Raw genomic sequence first — 24318 nt, forward strand, 5'->3', positions numbered from 1 at the left:
AAAACTTTGACCCTGTGTGGCGGAGGTACCAGAAGGAATGGTCCGATCTCTACCATTTTAAAAAAGATCTTGTGTTAGTGAAAATATTGAGATGTGCCAAGTCTGAGTAGAATGGGGTGAGCCTTTTAACCCTTTGTGGGGAAGGTACCAGAAGGAGTGGACCGATATTGCCCATCTCCGAACTCGATCTAAGTTTGAGAATAATATTACGTTGTACGAAGTTTGGATCAAATCAGATACTCCATTCGAGAGTTACCGTGCGCACAAGCCAGACAGACGAACATCACTAGATCGACTCCAAATGTACTGAAACGGATTTGGTTCAAAGAGACCTAGGGTCTAAAACCGTTATTTCGATGAGGCACTTCAAATACAAAATTTGAAACGATTCCTTATTTGAAATGTAGATACAATCATCGAAATGCCGAATGTAGCGAGGTATCATTATATGAGAGCTATACGAAGACCTGCTTCTACATAGACAATTTTCTGACACAGGCTGTCAGTACCTGTCAGGAACTTCGAATACGAAATTTCAAATAATTTCGGTGAATATTGTACAAAATTTCTTGCCGTACAAAATTTCTTGCCATAGGTTGTAGTACCCATTAGGATCTTCCAGTACGAAATTTGAAACGATTCCGGTGAATAATGTTGCTGAAATCATCAAAATACCGAATATCGGGAGGTACGGTTATATGGGGCTATACGAAGACAAAATTTTTTGTCATAGGCTGTAGTATCCATTACGAACTTCAAATTCCAAATTTGAAAAAATTCCGGTGAATAATGTTGCCAAAATCATCAAAAAAACGAATATCGGGAGGTACCGTTACGTGGGGACTATACCAAAACCTAGACAAACATGGCCCATTTTCAATACCAAAAGTCCTGCAGACATAATATACATTTGAGTAAAGTTTTATCAATCTACTTCATTTTGTTCGGAAGCTAGAGTGATTTGCACAAACGGACGGACATCGCTAAATCGACATAGAATTTTATGCTGCCCAAAAATATATATTTTCTTTTTGGGGTCTAAACTGTATATTTCGAGTTGTTACAAACGATATATTTGCGTCTACCTGTATTCTTCTACCATAAATACAATTGTTTGTTCATGATAACAAGGCGGTCGTCAAACCATTTGTATAGTGTATTTTTATTATAATTATTGAAGTGACATAAGCAACGAATGTCCTTATAAACGTATATTTTAATTTTTATTCTAAATAAAATGAATAGAAAGTTATTAAACCAAACAAAATCATTTTTCAAAAATTAAAGTCGTCGTCGACTGTAGCTGACTTTTAGCCGCCGCCGGCCGTTTATTGCTTTAGCCGTCGCCGTTGATTTTCTTTCGGCTGCAGTCGACTTTTAGCCGCCGCCGACGGGAATTTCACATCGTCTTCGCCCTCTGACAACACTATGCATTGGGGGTATTATAAGTTTGAGTGGACGTCCATCAAAACGGATGGCGGATAGCGTTGTTTCTGAAGTCATTCAATATTCATTCGCTGTGTGTGTCTTGTATCCGTAATTTTAACGAAGCAGAAATAATTTTCATTTGGTGCAAAAAACGTAAGAAGGAAATACGCTTTATAGAAATGAAATAAAAAGCCTCAAGTTGGTCTCAATTACAAACAGTAACAGTGCTCAATTAAAAATGAAACACAGTGAAGTTTAAAAGAAAAAACAAAACGAAAATAGTTTAATCAAGATAAAAAGCAAGAATTTTGCTCATAATCAGAACTTCAACGCCGTATGCAAAAGCAAAAGGTGAATAGTTTTGTCTCTACAAATCAAAGCAAGCAAATGAAACAAAAACAAAATATTCGTCGTTCTTTCGCGTGGATGGATGGATGGGAGGGAGAGAGGGGGGGTCAATAAATGGAAAATTAAAGAAAAAATCGTCATCAATGACTGCTTTTTTTTCGCAGCTACTCAAGAAGAATATGTGCAAAAAACCAACAAAAACAACAACAGCAACACAAATAAAAAAAAAGATAAACGAAATAATTTGTATTATTTATTTGCCAGCCTGCCTGCCTGCCAGCCAGCCATCATCATTTGGAGGCAGAGTTGTGCGCGTCGATGTTTGTGTGCGTTACGGGTGAATGTTGTGTGCCTGATAAATAAAAAAAAGTGTGTGTAATTAATCGATCTGCGAGAATTAATTACAAGCAAATCTCCAGATACGATATTTCTGTGCGTGCCAGTGTAGTATTCGTCATATTTATGTGTTACTCTTGTGCCAAAGTTACTGTGCCGATGGCTGCTGGCTCCTCTTATGCTAAATTAAGCATGCACTTGTTCGAAAAAAAAGAAACATTACGGCCAAGAAACCATCCAATTAAATAGAAAAAAACTGTGTGATCTTTTTTTCGGCAAAAAAACAACGCCAGAGGAAAAACAAAAAATCTGAATCTGGAAGTTAGCTTTTGGTTGATTCGGGGCGGGGGAACTCTACTAGCGGTGGGACTTCTCCTCGTGTAAATCAAGGTACATATACTAAAAGTTGTTTTATATGAATGCTCTGCTGTCGCTGCCGCTTCTTGTATGAGGAGGGAATAAAAGAATATTTTTTTTCGCAGCGGCGGCATGTTCGTGAATCACGAAAAAGCGAGCAAAACGAAAAATTTAGCTCGAACGAGACAAACGCCCTCAGACAGTCTTTGAAAACATCCGCGGCCAGAGAACACAAGCGTTCAGCGACTTGAGCAGACTGAATAAATTTTCGATGATCTGATCCAATGTAGGCAGCAGGGTTGCCAACTGAGCGAAAATTGTTGATGATAGGGATTGCGGCGGAAGTTTTTTGCTATTTTCTTTGAAATTATAATTATATTTATACCCTCCACCAGGGTCATTCCTTTTGTAACACCTCGAAATATACATTTTAGACCCAACAATGTATATGCAGGGTGAGATGAAAAAAACTGCAACAAAGTCAATTGCTATAATTTTTACATTTTCTTTCAAATTAAATTTTAAATTTATTAAATTTTATTAATAACTTTAGATTTGTTGGAATTGGTCACCTTGGCACTAATTATGGCCTTCAAACGGCCAATGAAGCCGTCACGCGCTGCCCGAATGTATTTGGCCCATTCCAGGCGAAGCGCTTGTTTGAGATAATCGACACTTTTGTATTTTTTAGTGTCAACCTTGCTTTCCAAAATAGTCCAAAGGATTGGTATCCGGAGATTTTGGGGGCCAGTGTGCGCTGGAAATGAAGCGAGGAAGCTCATTTTGTAACCATTCTTGGGTGGCGCGTGCAGAGTGCGATGGTGCGATGATGACACGGTCGATTAGCGACCATCGGCTGTAATGGCGGCCACTCCATGGTCTAATTGCCTTTATGAGTCCGCGAAATTGCATATCCCCCATATAACTCTACCACCCGATATTCGGTATTTTGATGTTTTTAGGCACATTTTTCAAAGGTATCGTCTGAAATTCTACACAAGGAGTTCTTTGTGACTACTTTACCCCTTGAAAAAGAATTGTCTATATAAGTTCGCGATATTGTATATCCCCCATATAACTGTACCTCCCGATATTTGATGTTTTGATGATTTTAACGACATTATTTACCGGAATTGTTTCAAATTTGGTATTTAAAGTTGATAATGGATACTACAACCTATGACGGAAAATTGTCTATGCAGGTCCACGTCTTAGTTTAGCGTCCATACAACGGTACCTCCTATTTTCGGTATTTTGGTGATTTAAGCGACATTATTTACCGAAATTGTTTCAAATTTGATATTTGAAGTTCGTAATGGATACTACAGGCTATGGCAAAAAATTACTTATGCAGCACCACGTCTATTTATAGCTTTTATATAAAGGTTTTTATTTGAGCGGTATTTTTCTGCGGATTTTTTTTTTTTTGAATAAATTTTCAATTTCCTTCCTACTGTTGGAGGGCATAAAAAGTTTGTTCCGGCAGAATTTAGCTGATTTTTTACTTGTTTCAATTGACGTCTCCTTATTTTGTAATTCCTCCTTAGATAGAGACGTACAAATGACAAGAAATTTACGTCCGTTTCCGACCATATATTTTGTAATTTTCACGCCTTTTGTGCCGCCTATAAAGGCAGAATATAATATTAACTAGTGGCCTCATAGCAATGGCGAGATTTGCTTATGAAATGGTTTAATTTTGCTTTGAAGTATAATTTTCCTGTTTAAGGTAGCTAGTTTAAGTATAAGGATCGACAATGTTGAGCCTACTTGTGCTATAATACTGGCAGAAGATTATCATCCCGCATTTTCCGTCCAACTGACACATAATTTATTGCAGGAATTTAGTACAGAATTCATATAGTCAGTATTGTAAAGAATTTGCCACTCGTCATACGCGAATATTTTAGATACAAAAATAATTATCATCGAATTCGTTGCTAAAGCTTTGTCACATATTTTATTTAGCAAATGAGTCTACCTCTATTGTTTTGCATTGATTTTGTCATAGAACTTCGTTAATACCCACATTGGGCGTTGTTTTTCCTCGAATCAATCATTTTTTTCTACCACCACGATAACCCTAAACAACACACAAGAAGAACCAACAAAACAAAAACAAATAAGAGGAAACGGAACGAAATGAAACGAAACATTTAACGTTTACCAACTAGCTGGTGGCTTGCTCATGGCTCAATGACTATTTCCGAGTCCGTGTGTGCTGTTTTTTTTTATCGTTGTTGCTGTTGTAACCTTTTATCGTCAATATGTGAAATATTGAGTTTTAGATGTGTGTTCGTTCTCACTAGTTAGCTATTGCTATCGAGCTATGTGGGTAATACACTTAGTGGAGCAGTGTATACAAAAACCTGGAATGTCTGTCGACCACCACCACCAGTAGGAGTGATGGACTCTTAATTTGTCGAGAAGTATTCGACTGTATGTACCTATCGCGGGCATATTACTAACCGACTAAGTTCAAAGTGAATTAAAGTTGTTTGGTAGGAGGAGGAGCAGTATGTAAAATTTAGGATGATGCCGTATTTTTGACGTGAACTCGGGAAATAGAAATGATAAAACCCATGGTAAAACAATAGAGGTTGACTCATTTGCTATATATTGAATATGGCAACCCTTGACCAAAAAACTTGACATTGTCATTTTTGAAATAAAAAATCATTTTCATATCTTAAATATTTACGTATGACGAGTGACATATTTTACAAAAAAAAAAAGTAAATAATCGCTAATTTTCGGCCTTCATTGGGACATTGGGAACAAAATGCGAAATGGTGAATCTTTATATTTGTCCAGCTGCGGAAAAATGGTACTTTGAAGCAAAACATAGTCTCACATTTTTTTAAGCTAATATTCCGTTTTCTGTTTTAGATCGTATTCTAACTTATAGAAGGGCATAAAAGGTGGGAAAATAGCGAATTTTTGATCGAAAATAATGTAAATTTTCTTGCAAGCTATAAGTCCATATCTAAGGAAGAATTACCATTGTATGGGGGCTATACGTGGACCTGCACAGACAATTTTCTGTCATAGGCCGTAGAATCCATTACGAACTTCAAATACCAAATTTGAAACAATTCCGGAGAATAATGTAGAAAAAAATATTCAAAATACCGAATATCGGGATATGCCGTTATATGGGATCTATACGAAGGCGGGGACCTGCACAGATAATTTTCTGTTGTAGGTATCCATTACGAACTTCAAATTTTATATACCAAAAGTCCTGCAGACATATACATTTGAGTGAAATTTTATCAACCTACTTCATTTCGTTCAAAAACAAGAGCGATTTTCACAGACCGACGGACATCGCTAAGTCGACATAGAATTTTATGTCGATCGAGATATGCAGGGTGAGATTAAAAAAACTGCAACAAAGTCAAACGCCATAATTTTTACATTTTTTATTGAATGAAAGCAAAGCAAAGTCGGAAATAGCATGAAATGTTAGAATAAGTTTAGATTTGTTCGAATTGGTCACCTTTGGCACCATTATGGCCTTCAAACGACCAATGAAACCGTCACACGCTGCCCCGAATGTTGCTCTGCGGTATTTCATCCCTTTCCCGGCGAAGCGCTTGCTTGAAGTGATCGACACTTTGTAATTTTTTAGTGCCAACCTTGCTTTCCAAAATACTCGAGACACAATAGTCCAACTGATTGGTATCCGGATATTTTGGGTGGCCATTGTGCACTGGAAATGAAGCGAGGAAGCACATTTTGTAAGCATTCTTGGGTGGTGCGTGCTGAGTGCGATGGTGCTGAGTCCTGTTGGAATGTCTAAGGTCTGCGCTTAAAAATGTTTGCGTGCCCAAGGCTTTAATACACCCTCCAGAATTTTTTCACGTTAATATTCGGCATTTATTCTGATGCCACGGTCGTTTAAGACGAGCGGAGAACGACCATCGGCTGTTATGGCGGCCCACACCACCAACACCATGGCCGGCGCTTGAGTTCTGGTGGCCAACCGAAGGTGCACATTTTCAGCTGACCTCTTTGGCAAGTTAACACGATCATTTTGTTTATTTACAAACTGCTGGACAGCTAGTGTTTTCGGAATGTCATCGGAGAAAACCAAATTCGGCAGTTAACCACTTTCGGCCAAGCGAAGCAACTCTTTAGCTCTTTTGAGTCTATTTTCTTTTTGTTGCGGTGTAAGTTCTCGCACTTTTTGGAATTTCAATGGCTTTACCCCGAGCTCATGTTTCAATATTTGCCGAATGGAATATTGCGATATGTTCAGCCCACGAGCCATTTTTCGGCCACTGCGCCGCGGGTTTCGATCAAGTCGCTTCTTTACTTTTCGAACCATTTCTGCTGATGTTGCTCTTTTCTTCCGCTCACTTCCTTGACGTCGGGCTACGCTCCCAGTATCACGTTAACGAGCGATGGTACGAGACGCAAAAGGTTTATTCACATTTAAATGCTGGAGTGCTCTAACGATAGCCACTTGTGATTTTCCAGCCAAATATAAAGAAATCACACTATTAAGCTTGAATTCCATCACGAATAACTTTTTTTCCGGGAAAACTCTCACTAAAATGCTTGTATACGCTTGTTAACAATAGAATGAGTTGTCACTGGAATAATTTTAACAGCTATCGGACGATTGGCTTAGAAATGACAGCGGTCTGAAGTTGGCTGCAGTTTTTTCATCTCGCTCTATATATATTAAAACAAAATAACATCAATTGCGGGGCACGCATTAGAAATATTAACTAGATATGCCATGGAATTGAAAGATTGAAAACTTAGGATCATATTTTTGAGAAAACATCCAGGCATTTCGTTCATCTTTCGCGCTATTTGACTCATTTTTGAAATGGACAAAAAGCATCAAATAAATGAAAACAACTTGTTGCCTATAATTTTGAATAATACTGACAGAAAGCGGGCATAGCCTCAGGGCTGTATTTCTGTAGTTTTAAGAAGCTGTTCTACCTCCTTTTTGTACCATGGTTTATTCAGTTTCACATAAAAGTCATTTCTAAACGAAAATTTTGTTCAGGGAGTTTTGTTTTCAATAATTCCCTTTTGAGATAATTTGGCAACACCTGTATATGTGTCAACGCAAAGAGAGCAGGGGTTTTAAACTCTTCCTCCCTTTTTCGCTCTCTCTCAGAGTAGGGGAACATTGTAGGAAATAGAACACACACAAGAGCAAACGTGCTTCGGAATGAATGAGAATTATCAAATTCAGTCCGTTAGAGACGCTTGGTTCTGTTCAGACGTGCGAGGTATCTGGATTTGGGCGCACGACCACGACGACGACGCGCAATACCAACCAACGGCAAACAGTGTATTTTCGTCGATATATTTTTTTTTTGTAATTCGGGCTGTTACCATATTAGCAGGCAAGGCAGTAAAACGAAAAAAAAAATACAACAACAAATAATACCAAACTTTTTTTTTAACTAAACCGACCTGCGGTAATGATAAACGCGATAATAGTGTTTTAACGTCATACGAACCAACGAATTGTTGTTACACATAATAAATATATGTACTACAAATATTAATAATAATAATTTACACAAATGCTGTGTGGTGTTGTTGTTGTATACCTACCCTACCTACCTATATCCACTGCTGCTGCTGCTGCATATGGGAAGAAGATTAAATAAAAGAAATGGAAACATCAAGTGACGTCGTACATACATACAAACTTGTACGGTTTTGCAGTTCACAAAAAAATATTTTTGTTTTGTTGTTTTAAATAAAAAAATAATTAATTTTTATTTCATTGATTGGGCGTGTGTGTGTCTGTGTGCGAAAATGAAATGATGACAGATTTAAATATTATCTTTATGAGAAATTAACATCAAATAAAACTCAAAAATTAGTGGTGAAATAAATTTTTTAACAATTTGTTGTAAATATTTGTAGGCGCTGTCCGAATTTTTTTAATTTTTTGTGAAAATAGTACGCCGAATAAAAACAACAACAAGAAACAAACAAAAAAAAATACAATCACGCACAGCCAGAGATCAATTGGTCGGACGTACGAATGGTTGTTCGTCGTTCGTTGGGTTGGTGGTGGCCATAAAAATCAACTTTACAAACAAGCTGCTGCGGCTGCTATTCAGCTTCTTCTCGAAATAAAGAAAAAAAAAAACACTGAAAACAAATAATAAAAAAAGGAAATCAACAAGAGAGCTGTGGCGGCGATGTCCGAATCGGAATCGCCAGGAAAACAGAAAGGGCTGCGACGCCAACTGGTAAGTAGTAGTTTGTTTCAAAGTACAATCAAATTTATCATCACTTCGGTCCAGTGCATGCCTGCATCTTTGGGTAGATTGCAAACATCTCATGTGGAGTAGGCGTTGTTAGTGCATGGAAATAGTTAAGATTGAAAAAAAAGGAATGAAAACAAGACAAAATAGTTTTATTCTAATTATACAAATAATAAATTGTTGTGAAAAAAACAGAAGGTGTTTATTGTGCGTGCGCCCTCCTCTCCATAAGTGTTGATTATGATGATGATAATACCACTAGAACTGTGCAAAAGCAGTCGTGTTTCATATGAATCAAGAAAAAAAAAAAACAAAAAAAAAATCGAGCGATAAAAACGCATTAACCCGCTATTTGCTTGCAAAGCCGACGGCATTCGATTAGCGCTCACATCGTCTTTTGGCGTGGTTAAACGACCAAACTAAACTAACGCCGCATGACGAATTCTTTTCGATTTTATTATGATTTTTGTGTTTTTTCCATTTCATTTCTTATTCTTCCACGTTGTCGTCTTTATCTCTTGTATATATATTCGCTTTCATTTGTGCCATAGCTGCCGCTGCTGCTGCTGCTGCTGCTGTTTCTCCTCGGCAGACAGTTCGTTCGTTTCGTTGACTGCAGCAGGCCAGTAGTGTTATACACTCGCACACAAACGTAGGCGGTGGATTATCAACAAAATACATTGGCACGAGAGCGCGCTGCCCTCGTTTACAGAGAGTTTACAGCAGAGTGGCTGTGTCAATGTTGTCAACATGAATGTATTCTAAAGTGGCAACTTTATTGGTAACGTCTGGCAAAAATGACTAAACTCTAGTAGACTATTAAAAAAAGGGTTTTAGCAAGGAAAAATGTGGATTTTTTTTAGAAAAATTGAAGATTAAACAAAATATAGTTGAAAGGGTCGTAAAAGGTCAACATGAAGAAGCTTTAAATGGGGGAAAAATTAAAAGTAAAATCCACAAAATTGTAAAAAATAAAATGAAGTGTGGAAAGAAAAAAAAAATAAATAAATAAATAAAAAAGGATATAATGTAGATCTACCAGCTGATTACAATTTTTTTTTTCTAAGTGCGCCCGACTTCTGCCAATTTTGTGCGTGTTTTTATTGTTTGGATAATAAAATCAGAATATCAATAATAAAAACAGAATATCAAAATCAATGATTGGAAGACGCGTAAATTGCATGTCGCGCATTAAAGCTATTCGCCAGTTTTGCCATGATATGGACAAATCCAGGCATTTCATTCATTTTTCCCGCTGATTTAACTGATTTTGAAAATGAGGAAAAATATTGAATAAATGAATACAACTTGTTGCACGCAAATTTGACAGGAAGCGCGGTCATAGCCTCAGGGCTGTATTTCTGTAGTTTTACGAAACTGTTATTTTACCATAGATGTAATGCCATGTTTACGTTAGAACTTTTTGTAGGGTTAACCTACTTTGAGAGGATTTATTTGAAGTAAAAGTAATGGATATGACAGTTTAAATCCAAATCTAGTGGGTTAACCCTAATATATATAAACGTACTATAACATGCCACAACTTGACAGGTAGTTTGAAGTGGATACTTGAGTGGCAACGTATGGCAAATATGACACGAATAATAGATTTCCAAGCGAAAAGAGGATTTAACAAGGAAAAAATGGGGAAAGATAGGGCAGGCATACATTTGAGTATAATCCCACAAAAGTATGGAAATTTCTTCACATAGAGTTTTTGCCAAATGTTGAGAGCTCAAAGTGCCTAAACGTGAACGTATGGCAAAATATTAATAAAAAGTTAAAAGTCATTTCGTTTGTAACTCATCTATATCGGTCCACGATATTGTATAGCCCCCATATAACGGTACCTCCCGACGTTCGGTACTTTGATGATTTTAGCTACTTTTCACTTTACTCCCTGGAAGAGAAATGTCTATATAAGTCCACGTTATTATCGTATAGCCCACCTATTCGGTATTTTGATGACTTTATTCACCGGAATTGTTTTAAAATTGGCATTTGAAGTTTGTAATGGATATTGCAGCCTATGACAGAAAATTGTCTCTGCAGTGTACCTTCAGTGTGCAGTGTACCTGTCTTCGTAGAGCCCCCGATATTCGGTATTTTGATGATTTTAGCGACATTATTCACCGGAATTGTTTCAGAATTCGTATTTAGAGTTTGTAATGGATATTACAGCTTATGACAGAACATTGTCTCTGCAGGTCCACGTCTTCGTATAGCCCTCATATAACGGCACCTCCCGATATTCGAATTTTGTATTTAGAATTCGTTATGGGTACTACAGCCTATGACAAAAATCTGAGTATGCAAGCCCATGTCTTCGTATAGCCTCCATGTAACGGTACCTCCCAATATTCGTTATTTTCATGATTTTATGTCCAATTTTCACCCGAGTTGTTTCAAATTTCGTATTTAAACTTCGTAACGGGCACTACAGTGTATGCCAGAAAATTGCCTATACAGGTCCAGGTCTTCGTATAGGCCCCATATATCAGTACCTCTCTATATTCGGTATTTTGAAGATTTTATGTGGAATATTATGCGAAATTGTTTGAAATTTCTTATTTGAAGTTCCTAATAGGTACTACAGCCTGTGACAGATAATTGTCTATGCATGTAGATGCATGTAAACATTAATTATAGTTCGGTAGTAAATGTCATTTAATTCAAATTTTTCCAGTTATAATAGGTTCTCTAATGGTTGCCGCATTTTTGCTGTAAATGGCGCCCAACGTGATAAAGGGTCATCTGTGTTCTGGAAACAGAAAAAATTAAATTGCAGCTTAGTGCTGATGGCTGAATCTTATATTTCTATGCATGTTATGTAATATGGTCCATTTGAGAGCGCTTCACGACAAGAATTATATCGAAAATTTGCAAATGGCGCCCAACGTGTATTAAAAATCAAAAATATTTTTTATGAGAATTGATTTCGTCATATCAATTAATTATAATTGTAATGGCAAAATTTGCCATATGAAATTGCGAGTGGCGCCCAACGTAAAACTTTAAGTCACATGTGTTCAGCGATCGTAAGGATTTTTTTTTAATTTATCAAACCTTTTTAACTCGAATGATGCTTGGTTTTCTGTGGAGACCAAGCAAAGAGTGAGTATTATTAAGGGAAGTAAAATTAAATTACATCTTAGATGCAAATGGCGCCCAACGTGTATAGGAAATCAAAAATATTTATTTTCCCTTACGATTGATTTCAAGGCATATTATGATGCATTATATTCAATGAGCCATAGCTATAATGGCGAAATTTGCCATGTGAAACTCCGAATGGCGCCCAACGTAAAACTTCAAGTCGCATGTGTTCACCGAACGCAAAGATAGTGTTTTTGTTAATTTCATTAAACCTGTATAAATCGAGTGACACTTGGTTTTCTGTGGCGCCCAACCAAAAATAGGAGTAATTTATGTTATTAAGGAAATTAAAGGATCTGTTCCAGAACTGAAATAATATAAAAGTTTTTACTACGATAACCGATTTTTCCTTTATGATATCGAAAAAAAAAATTGAAAAACTAGTAGATTCTTACGGGTTCTGGAACGTAGAAAAAATTGAATTACAACCTCGATGCAAATGGCGCCCAACGTTAGGAACTCAAAAATACTTATTTTCCCACACGATTGATTTCAAGGCATATCATGACTATCATGGCGACATTTGCCATATAAAATTCCGAATGGCGCCCAATGTGAAACTTCAAGTCGTATGTGCTGACCCAACGCAAGCAGAGTGTTTTTGTTAAATTGTTTAAACCTGTTAAACTCGAGCGACATATTGTTTTCTGTGGCCCCCCTCTTGGATCATTTTACGATAAAAAAAAAATTATTCAAAATGACATTGGATGAGCTATCACAACAGTTGTGACAAGATTTCAATGTTAATGGCGCCCAACGCAAGGTTTTAAATGTGTTGACTGACCGATCGCTGTGATAGTGCTGTTTTAAATTTATCTAAACCTATGCAACTCGAACGATATTTGGTTTTATGTGGCGCCCAACCAAAGGGCAGAGTTTTTATTTTATCAAGACAAATATACAATACAATTTTGACGTCTGGTTCGGATTACTTGGCAATCATGGTTTCCTTTAATGGAATTTGGTACGCAACAGATTTTATGTGCGAGGCCTAATGAATCAACATTATATTAAATTGACTTAATCAATCGATCGGATAAACCGAATTTTGTCCGGAAGGTTTGAAAAAAAATTAAGAAAAAAAATAAAATAAAAAAATAGTGGCGCCCAATCTAAAGGGAATCAAATAGTTTACAAAATCAGCTATCTGTTCACGAATTGATTCGAATTTTGAAAAACATTATCAGATTAGAAATGAATTTTCAAAATTCTTTGCAAAAAGTTGATGCCATTCTTTGGCGTTTTCGACACCACTCAAATGTATGTCGATTGCCAGGTAAGCAAGCGCAAGCCGGCCGTAGTAGTGTGTGATTGTAGATAGTTCTTTTGGTAGTAAAAGTATATATCAATGGCATTCTTCTCTTAGTGAGGTTGGATGGATGGAGGACGACAATGGTGTTGCTCTTGCTATGTCTCCAGTGCGGGACAAATAAAACAGGTTGGCAAACAAGTTTGTTTATATTTTTCTTAAATCCATTCCTTCACAAAAACACACACACTCTAAAATAAGGATGAAAATAAAAGGAGATGAAATAGAAACTTAAATAAAATTACGTGATGATGTATGTACTGCTGGATTCTGGTCGGTTTATTTTTTCATACAATTTTGGTTCTTCAAAAAAAAAAATCAGGTTTATGTGCGATCGTGTTGTTTGGATAGTGCGGATAATGGTTTTTACACTCGTATCAATATAAAGATTACGAACATTATTGGGATAGTGTGTGTGTGGACAGAGCTCTTACGGTATTTGGATAATGTGGATATTGGCATGGGTTTTACATTACTCGGTGGATAGTGGAGGATAGGTTTTTAACAATATTTGAATAATGTGAATTTTTCACACCCTTAGTCATAGGGCTAGAGAGGAAGGAATATATCATTTAAGACGGCAAAAACGTGCCGCATCGAAATTACGGTTTTAGACCCTAGGTCTCTTTGGACCAAATCCATTTTAGGATATTTGAAGTCGATCTAGCGATGTCTATCCCGCCCGTCAGTCTGTTTGGCTGGCTAGTTCGCACGATAACAATCAAAGGGAGTATCCGATTTGATCCAAACTTGGTATATCGTAATATTATTGTCAAACTTAGATCGAGTTCAGAGATGGGCAACATCGGTCCACTCCTTCTGGTACCTCCCCCACAAAATGTCAACATTTTCAAAGAAAATAATTTACTGCACAGAAAGGGAAGGGATAATCCAATTTTACTCAAACTCTGCGAATCCTAATATTTGCATCAGTATTACGTCAGGTGCGAAAATGGACAATAACGGTCCACTCCATCAAGTACCTCCCCCACAAAGAGTCAAAATTTTGAATAATTAAAACTTTTATAAAATGGGATGCAAGTGTCCGAATGTCTTCTAATTACACACATCACAATATTTTAATTAGGCCAAGGATTGGTGAGAAGATGGAATATGTCGGTCCACTCCTTCTGGTACCTCCCACACAAAGGGTTATAATTTTAAATATCATTGAAGCTCATAAAACAACAAAATTACCATCCGATTCCATTCAGACTTGGTACATCGCAATATTTCCATCACCACAAGATCTGTTATAAAAATGGTAGTGAACGGACCATTCCTTCTGGTACCTCCCCCACAAAAGGTCAAAGTCATAAATAACCAAAACGATTATAAAATCCGAAATAAACATCCGGTTCTCTTCAAATTACACACATCACAATATTTTAATTAAGCCAAAGTCTGGTGTGAATATGGGATATATCGGTCCACTCCTTCGGGTACATCCCCTGCAAAGGGTTAACATTTTGAATATCATTGAAGCTCATAAAACATGAAATTAACATCCGATTCCATTCAGACTTGGTACATCTCAATATTTCCATAAACACAAGATCTGTTATAAAAATGGTAGAGATCGGACCATTCCTTCTGGTACCTCCCCCCACAAAGGATCAAAGTTTTGAATAATCAAAACGATCATAAAATCTGAAATAAGCACACGGTTCTCTTCAAATTACATACATCACAATATTTTAATTAGGCTAAGTTCTGGCGAGAAGATGGAATATGTCGGTCCATTCCTTCTGGTACCTCCCCCACAAAGGGTTAACATTTTGAATATTCATGAAGCTCACAAGACACGAATTTCACATCTGATTTCATTCAGACTTGGTACATCTCAATATTTCCATTAACACAAGGTCTGTTATAAAAATGGTAGAGATTGGACCACTCCTTCTGGGTCCTCCCCCACAAAGGGCCAAAGTTTTGAATAACCAAAACGATCATAAAATCCGAAATAAGCACCTGGTTCTCTTCAAATTACACACATCACAATATTTCAATTAGCCCAAGGTCTGGTGTGAAGATGGGATGTACCGGTCCACTGCTTCGGGTACCTCCCACACACAGGGTTAACATTTTGAATATTCATTAAGCTCATAAAACGCGAAAATAACATCCGATTCCATCCAGACTTGGTACATCTCAATATTTCCATAAACACAAGATCTATTATAAAAATGGTAGAGTTCGGACCATTCCTTCTGGTACTTCCCCCACAAAGGGTCAAAGTTTTGAATGACCAAAACTATTATAAAATCCGAAATAAGCACCTGGTTCTCTTCAAATTACAAACATCACAATATTTCAATTAGCCCAAGGTGTGGTGTGATATTGAAATACATCGGTCCACTCCTTCTGGTACCTCCCCCCTCAAAGGGTCAAAATTTTGAGTAACCATGAAGCTCATAAAACGCGAAAATAACATCCGATTCCACTCAGGCTTGGTACATCTCAATATTTCCATCAACACAAGATCTGTTACAATGATGGTAGATATCGGATCATTCCTTCCAGTACCTCCGCCACAAAGGGTCAAAGTTTTGAATAACCAAAACGATCATAAAATCCGAAATAAACATCCGGTTCTCTTCAAATTACACACATCACAATATTTTTATTGGCCCAAGGTCTGGTGTGAATGTGGAATATATCAGCCCACTCTTTCTGGTACCTCCCCTACAAAGGGTTAACATTTTGAATATCATTGAAGCTCATAAAACATGAAATTAAAATCCGATTCCATTCAGACTTGGCACATCTCAATATTTCCATCATCACAAGATCTATTATAAAGATGGTAGAGATCGGATCATACCTTCTGGTACCTCCCCCCCAAAGGGTAAAAGTTTTGAATAACCAAAACGATTATAAAATCCAAAATAAGCACCCGGTTGTCTTCAAATTACACACATCACAATATTTTTATTATCCCAATGTCTTGTCCGAAGTTGGGATATATCGGTCTACTCCTTCTGGTACCTCCCCTACAAAGTGTCAAAATTTTGATTTCCATCCGATTTAATTTAGATCTGATACATCGCAATATTTCCATAAACACAAGATCTGTTATAAAAATGGTAGAAATCGGACCATTCTTTCTGGTACCTCCCTGTTGGCAAAACCGACTGTGATGCTATTTGACTTGTTCTGATTTAAGAACCTCCATTCTCTTAAATTTTTACTTCTCTATTAAATAACTCAATATTTATTCAAAATCTCTCTTTTCTCCCTTCCCCTTTATTGCAGCGCGAGCGCAAAGAACGCAAACAGTATCTGGAAGAATGGGCCTTGGGTGATGATGATTTGGAGGGGACTCGCGGTTTTAGTGTGGCCGAAAAGCTGGAGTCCTCAAAATTTGCCCAGACTGGCATGGTGCGGGAAATGCGCGGTAGTGATTTAAATGTTGCGTAAGTTCTGGCAATTTCAAGTCTTGCAAATCTCCTTCTTTAATTGCATTTTTCCTCTTCCTCCCCCCCAGATTACTGCAGCAACATGGTTTCAATATGCCTCTATTGTTTCGTGACAAAGCCGGTCTGGGTCTACGCATGCCCAATCCCAATGAATTCACAGTGAACGATGTCCGACTGTGTGTCGGATCGCGACGCATACTCGATGTCATGGATGTGAATACACAGAAAAATCTGCAAATGACCATGAAGGAGTGGCAGCAATACTATGACAGTCCACAAAAGGATCGTCTGTTGAATGTCATATCGCTGGAGTTTTCGCACACCCGTCTGGACAATTACATACAGAGTCCGGAAATTGTACGACAAATCGATTGGGTCGATGTTGTGTGGCCGAAACGTCTAAAGGATGCCCAAAAGGAGGCCACTAACCTCCTTGGCAATATGATGTATCCCAAGGTGCAGAAATATTGCCTAATGTCGGTGAAGAATTGCTATACCGATTTCCATATAGATTTCGGTGGCACCTCTGTGTGGTATCACATACTCAAGGGTAGCAAGGTGTTCTGGCTAATACCGCCAACCGAAAAGAATCTCCAGTTGTACGAGAAATGGGTATTGTCCGGCAAACAGGCGGATATTTTCTTTGGTGATACCGTGGAGAAATGTGCTCGAGTCTATTTGACGGCGGGCAATACATTTTTCATACCCACCGGATGGATACATGCTGTCTACACTCCCACCGATTCCCTGGTGTTTGGTGGGAATTTTTTGCATTCCTTTGGCATTGTGAAACAGCTGAAAACGGCCCAGGTCGAGGATGCCACTAAGGTGCCGCAGAAATTCCGCTATCCCTTCTTTACGGAAATGCTGTGGTATGTTCTGGCCCGTTATGTCTATGTGCTGTTGGGTCATTCCCATTTGGAGGGAGAACCATCGGTGGAGGAATCGGAAATGGCCGCCAGACCTCACATTCATTTGACCCATTTCGAATTGTTTGGTCTGAAGGAGATCGTCATGTATCTGTACGATTTGCCACCGAATAAGAAAAACGTACCGGAATTAGTACGCGACCCAGTCGCGCTGATAAAGGATGTGCGCACCCTGGTGGAGAGACATTGTAAAGATAAGCCGGAGTTGGCCATTACAGGGGAATCGGTTTTGAAACCACCCGGTCTAATGCATCCCCCGTTTCAGGAATACGAACGTACCCGGGTGAAACAGGAAATAAAGCAAGAGATTGCCCGGAAAAATGCTGAAATTATAAGGGAGCAGCAACAATTGGAGGCGCAACAGGCAGCCGAATCATCGGCAGCAGGTGGGGGAGGTGGGGGAGCCGCCGGTGCAATTATGCCACATTTGGCTTTTAGTGGTACAACCACCGTAACAACGGATAATGGTATTACCATTAAAAAGGAGCCCATGGAAAATGGGACTGCAATTTCCCAGCATCAGCAGCAGCAACAACAGCAACATAATCAAAATCCAAATCCTCCACAGCAACCCACATTTGTATCTCCCACAGATAATATCAAATATCGACCACCCAAAAAAATGCATTTAGCCAATGCAGTGGCGGCTGCGGCGGGTGGGGGCAATGGAAATGCAGTCAGTGTTATTGCCTCTTGCTCCAATTACAACAATAACACTAGCAACAACACCAATAATAACCATAATCATCAAGCACCCTCTGCAGGAGGTGGAGGAAGCGGAGGCATTACCATAACCAACAACTTGACGCCCTTGCAAACATCTCACACGGGATCGGCCGATAATTGCCTCTCCCCGAACAATGAATCATCGAAAATATCACCCAATGTTACAGGTCTAGGTCAACCGCGTCGTCGACGGACCCGTTGTAAAAATTGTGCTGCCTGTCAACGATCGGATTGTGGCGAATGTAGCTTTTGTCTGGATATGGTGAAATTTGGTGGTCCCGGCAGAGCCAAACAGACTTGTATGATGCGCCAATGTCTATCGCCAATGTTGCCCGTGACGGCCCAATGTGTATTCTGCCATCTGGATGGATGGCGTCAAACACCCGTCTCGCCACAGACCAAACAATTGGCCGCCATCGATGGTCCCTCAGCTTTAATGGAATGTTCTGTATGCTATGAAATTGCTCATCCCGATTGTGCTCTATCCGCATTGGATGGCACCGAATATGCAGCCGATGCCAAGGGTATTGTCAATGAGGATTTACCGAATAGTTGGGAATGCCCAAGCTGTTGTAAATCGGGGAAAAATAATGATTACAAGGTAAGTGAAGCAGAGAGGAGGGAGGGGGAGAAGAAAGGGAAGGGCGGAATTTTACTACTCCATAAGAAGATCTTTGAGAAAAAAGGAAGGGCCGAAAGCGCAGGCATTTTGGCGATCCATGAGAAGTTCTGTGATAAGAAAGAAGAGCCTCTCAGGCGGTCGAATTTAAGAAGATCGGGAGCATTTAAATTGATGGCCATAAAAACAAGTCTCAAAATTGTTTAAATTAACCAGGATGTGGGGCTAGGAATGGTAGGACGCGCAGGAATTTTGGTGCTCCATAAGAAGTTCTGTGATAAAAAGGAAGATACTGGTATTCAGTTGATTTTGAGAAGATAGGGAGCTTTCAAATAGAAGGCCAAAAAAGCAAGTCTAATTTTTTTTTTAAATTAACCAAGGTGCATCATACGAAGTTCTGTGATAAGAAGGAAGATACTGGCGGGCAGTTAGTTTTACGAAGGTAGGGAGCTTCCAAATTGAAGGCAAAAAAACAAGACTAAAAGTTTTAAAAACTAATCAAGGAGGGGGGGAGGTTAAGAAGGAGAGGGGAGGGTATTTTACTCCTCCAAAGGAAGATCTTTGAAAAAAGGAAGGGGTCCGCTCTTAAAAAAATCAGAATTCTTCAAAGGCAATCAGTGCCAATAACATCGAACAAATCAAGGTATATCAAAGCCTGGAGATTTTTTCCTCGGACTATCAGAGTCGAAAGTGTTGACCCTTTTCGACCCTTTTGACCAATAGGGAGGAGGAAAAATAATCATATTTTTAAAAGAGGACAATCACTGTCCTTAGTGGGAATTAAATCAAGGGCCATCGAAGCGACACTCATTAGCTTTTAAGCCAGACTTTCCTGGAGCCAAAATCGTAGACCCATTCAGAGGTATTTCTAGGACATCCTAAGGAGATTTCGACGTCTATGAGAAGGATACATGAAGGTAGACAAATTTTATCTTCAAGAAAGAACGTTTTGTACCCTCAGCCATATGGCTAGAAAGGGAGGGTATATATCATTTGATACGGTCAAAGCGTGCCTCATCGAAATAACGGTTTTAGACCCTAGGTCTCTTTGGACCAAATCCGTTTCAGGACATTTGGAGTCGATCTAGCTATGTCCTTCCGTCCGTCCGTCTGTCTGTCTGGCTGGCTGGTGCACACGATAACTCTTGAAGGGATGATCCAATTTGGTCCAAACTTGGTACATTGTAATATTATTATCAAACTTAGATCGAGTGCGGAGATGAGCAATATCGGTCCACTCCTTCGGGTACCTCCCACACAAAATGTTGAAATTTTCAACAAAAAAATTTACTGCACAGGAAGATAAAGTATAATTCTATTTTGCTCCAACTTTACGAATCCTAATATTTTCATCAGTACTACGTCAGGTGTGAAAATGGACAATATCGGTCCACACCTTCTGGTACCTCCCCCACAAAAGGATTAAAATTTTGAATAATTTTAACTCTTATAAAATGTCACTTACATCACATTTTATAAGAGTTAAAATCGGATTGTCTTCAAATTACGCACATCACAATAGTTTTATTAACCCAAGGTCTGGTGTGAAGATGGAATATATCGGTGCACTCCTTCTGGTACCTCCCCCACAAAGCGGTCAATATTTTAAATACTCATGAAGCTTATAAAACACGAAGTTAACATCCGATTCCATTTAGACTTGGTACATCTCCATATTTCCATCAGCACAAGATCTGTTATAAATATTGTAGAGATCGGACCATACCTTCTGGGACCTCCCCCACAAAGAGTCAAAATTTTGAATACCCAAAACGACCACAAAATCCGAAATAAGCATCCGGTTCTCTTCAAATTACACACAACACAATATTTTTATTAACCCAAGGTCTGGTGTGAAGATGGAATATATCGATCCTCTCCTTCTGGTACCTCCCCCACAAAGGGTTCAATATTTTAAATACTCATGAAGCTCACAAAACGTGAAATTAACATCAGATTCCATTCAGATCTGGCACATCTCAATATTTTCATAAACACAAGATCTGTTATGAAGATGGTAGAGAACGGACCATTTCTTCTGGTACCTCGCCCACAAAGGGTCAAATTTTTGAATATACATGAAGCTCATAAAACGTGAAATTAACATCCGATTACATTGCTTGCTAACAATTTTTTCCGATTTTTCCTTTTCAGCCTCGTCACTTCCGTGCCCGTCAAAAGTCCTCCGAAGTTCGACGGACCTCGGTGGGTGGTATTGTCAATATTGTCAGTGGAGATTTCATTGATGGTGTTGGTGGTGGTGGCCACATTGCGGGAAATATCCACCAGAATCATCAATACAATGATTTTGTATTCACCAGTGAATCGGAAATGGAAACCGGCAACGTAACGACCAACAACAATTGGAAACATGGCGTTAAACGTCACATGGCCATTGAAGTTAAGACGGAACGTAGCTATGACACACCCTCGCCAGGCATATCACCCACTGCCGTGGATAAAATCAAACGGCGTCGCAGTGATGATGGTCTCAGCATGTGTAGCAGTATGCAGGATAGTATTGATGCAAATGCTTCCATTGATTGTAATGTGGCTGGTCCGGGTGGTATGGGCTCCGGCGGTGGTAATGGTAGCGGTCATGGCTCACGTAAAAAGAATTCCGTGCGATCTCATTTGGCCCAACAGATGTTGAACTCGTCGACAAGGGTTTTGAAAAAACCACAGTATGTGGTGCGACCGGGTTCTTCGCACAGCGCAGCGGCGGGTGGTTATGGCACCAATATGGGTGGCGCCGGCGGTTATGTGGGACCCAATTTGGCTTTGGATCCCACGCTCTTGAAAATCATCTTCCGTTATTTGCCGCAAGAGACATTGGTCACCTGCTGTTCGGTGTGCAAGGTATGGTCCAATGTGGCCGTGGACCCAGCCCTGTGGAAGACCATGAACTGTTCGGAAATGAAGTTATCTGCCTCCCTGCTGACTGCCATTGTGCGGCGCCAACCCGAGCATTTGATTTTGGATTGGACCCAAATAGCCAAACGTCAATTGGCCTGGATCATTGCCCGCCTGCCGGCCTTGAAAAATCTCTCTCTACAAAATTGCCCCATCCAGGCGGTTTTAGCCTTGCACACCTGCCTCTGCCCTCCCCTGCAAATATTAGACTTAAGTTTTGTGCGTGGTTTAAATGATGCAGCCATACGTGATATACTGTCGCCACCCAAGGATTCCCGGCCCGGGTTGGCGGACTCGAAAACCAGGCTAAGGGATCTCAAGACTCTCAAGCTGGCCGGCACCGATATTTCCGATGTGGCCTTGCGTTACATTACCCAATCATTGCCGCATTTAGTGCATTTGGATGTATCATCCTGTCAACGCATAACCGATGCTGGTGTAGCACAAATTGGCACCTCGCCCACGGCCATTGCAAATTTAATTGAATTGAATTTGAGTGCATGTCGTTTGGTCTCCGAGCTGTCGTTGGATCATTTGGCCAAGTGTGATCAGCTGATATGGTTGGACTTGAGGCATGTGCCGCAGGTGAGCACCCAGGCGGTTATCAAATTTGCTGCCAAATCCAAACATGATTTGTGTGTGAAAGACATAAAACTTGTGGAGAAACGGAAACCACCTCAGACGCCGCAGTCGTCGGCCGGCGGAGGAGGCGGGGCAAGTAGTAATTTCTCAGCTTCCACCACACCCATTTCCTCGGCTGCTGGTTCAGCAAGTAATTGGAATGATTAAAACTATGGAAGAAAAAGAAGAAGAAGGGGTAGACAGATAATGGAAATCTAGGCCAAAGATTTTTCGAAATCTTTCCCCCCACCCCCTGCCTGCCACCGTTCCCCCCAGCGCGAAAGAAGAAACAAAAATATCTCATTTTGTGTAGTTGTAGCATTACTCCCCTCCTACTCTTCCACCATTCGTACTTCATTTTTAAGACTTAAAATCGGTTAATTAAAGTATGTATCTCTTTAAGAAGGCATTCCTCCCCCAGAAAAAACAAAACAAAACAGAACCCATAATTTGGTGTGCATTGTGCAAAAGCTTTAAAAAAGTGACAGAGACAACAAAGAATCCAGTTTTAAACTTCGACGACACCACAAAGAAAAACAAACACAAAATATTAACAATTTCAAACCTCCAACAACAACAACTAAATGTCAATAACATATTAAGAATAAAATATTATTATTTTAGTGTTTAACCCCCCTACTCCCCGCCCTCCCTCAACAGAATTAAGCAGCATACATTACTAATTACATTTCAGCTAATAATAATAATAATAATAATTCAGAATTATAACAATAACAATAACAACAACCAACACGCCCCTTTTCCATTTGCACATTAGGTGTCATACTTATACACACATACATTTAAAATTTTATAAATTTTAAATTAATTTACAAAACAAAATATATTGTATTATAAAATATATATATTTACATTAATATCACAATGAAAATAATATACACGTAAATATATTTAAAAAAAAAGTCTATTTTAAAAAAATTATGTTTAAGAAAAAAAAAGCAAAAAAAGGAAAAATTATGAAAAACAATAAATGTATAACACAAAATTAACCCAACATTTTTGTTTGTGGTGTTATTTTTTTTAAAGGGGAATGGGGGTGATTTCGGGATTTATCGAAAAAAAATATAAAATATATATTTCCATATGTTTTAAAGAATATATTTTCAAGATCTTCCATTGAGAAAGAAATGTTTCTTTATGGAGAGCGATCGTTTGCTAATAAAAACCATTCTTGCCATTTTTTTTTGTTATTTCGGTTTCGTTCTAAAATCTCCACAACGCCAAAATTTCTGGGGTTGGTGTTAAGGCAAGAAATATTCTATATCAAAATCCAGCATGAGCCTCCAAACAAAAGAAAGTGACAGATTTAATATATATCTCTTAAAACTTGAATTTAAATAGGGAAGGACGAAAATGTGCAATTTTTAGGTTATGTCTATTTTGGGCGAAAATCTTTGATAAGTATTCGTTTTAGAAGGATGATGTGAAAGAAAAATATATTCTAAATCAAATTTCAATATTAGTCACCACACAGAAGAAAATTGTATATACAATATATATTTATAAAATATGTCGATTTATAATGGGTACACCAAAACTAAAATCGTTTATCATTTTTTTAGTTTTTTTTTTTCATTTTGTGGCATAATCTCGGAAAATTTCTGGTTTTAAGAGGTTGATGTGAAGGTAATATATGTTCTAAATCATATTTCATGACTAGTCCTCAAACAAAAGAAATCTGTAAATATAAGAAAATTTATTTAATATGGTTTTACAGTAGGAGTTTTATTTGCCTTTTTTAGATAATTTTCGTTTTGTGCCAAAATCTCCACAACGCCAACATTTCTGGCGTTGGTGTTAAGGCAAGAAATATTCTGTATGAAAATACAGCGTGAGCCCCCAAACAAAAGAAAGTGATAGATTAAATATATATAATTTAAAT

At 38.5% G+C, this 24318-nt stretch overlaps 1 protein-coding gene across 4 annotated transcripts; it reads left to right on the forward strand.

The window, feature by feature from the left end:
* The first annotated feature begins 1422 nt into the window (after positions 1-1422).
* Positions 1423-22852, forward strand: LOC101894252 (jmjC domain-containing histone demethylation protein 1). Of its 4 annotated transcripts, none has more exons than XM_059123259.1 (5): positions 1423-1581; positions 8377-8708; positions 16444-16604; positions 16676-18863; positions 21036-22852. In XM_059123259.1, exons 2-5 carry the CDS (start codon positions 8658-8660, stop codon positions 22581-22583), a joined length of 3948 nt encoding a protein of 1315 aa, XP_058979242.1. In that variant the 5' UTR covers positions 1423-1581; positions 8377-8657; the 3' UTR covers positions 22584-22852. The 4 variants fall into 4 exon arrangements, with proteins under 4 accessions (XP_058979242.1, XP_058979243.1, XP_058979241.1 ...); XM_059123260.1 differs by having other exon boundaries at positions 1424-1779; XM_059123258.1 differs by lacking the exon at positions 1423-1581 and adding an exon at positions 7622-8158.
* Positions 22853-24318: the final 1466 nt, after the last annotated feature.

This window comes from Musca domestica, unplaced genomic scaffold (genome assembly GCF_030504385.1).
Source record: "Musca domestica strain aabys unplaced genomic scaffold, Musca_domestica.polishedcontigs.V.1.1 24, whole genome shotgun sequence".
Taxonomy (NCBI): Eukaryota; Metazoa; Arthropoda; class Insecta; order Diptera; family Muscidae; genus Musca; species Musca domestica.

Coding starts and splice junctions, on each gene's coding strand:
- LOC101894252 (XM_059123259.1), top strand. CDS start 8,658: ATGTCCGAATCGGAATCGCCAGGAAAACAGAAAGGGCTGCGACGCCAA. Junction 8,709..16,443: donor AAGGGCTGCGACGCCAACTG/GTAAGTAGTAGT, acceptor CCTTTATTGCAG/CGCGAGCGCAAAGAACGCAA. Junction 18,864..21,035: donor GGAAAAATAATGATTACAAG/GTAAGTGAAGCA, acceptor TTTCCTTTTCAG/CCTCGTCACTTCCGTGCCCG.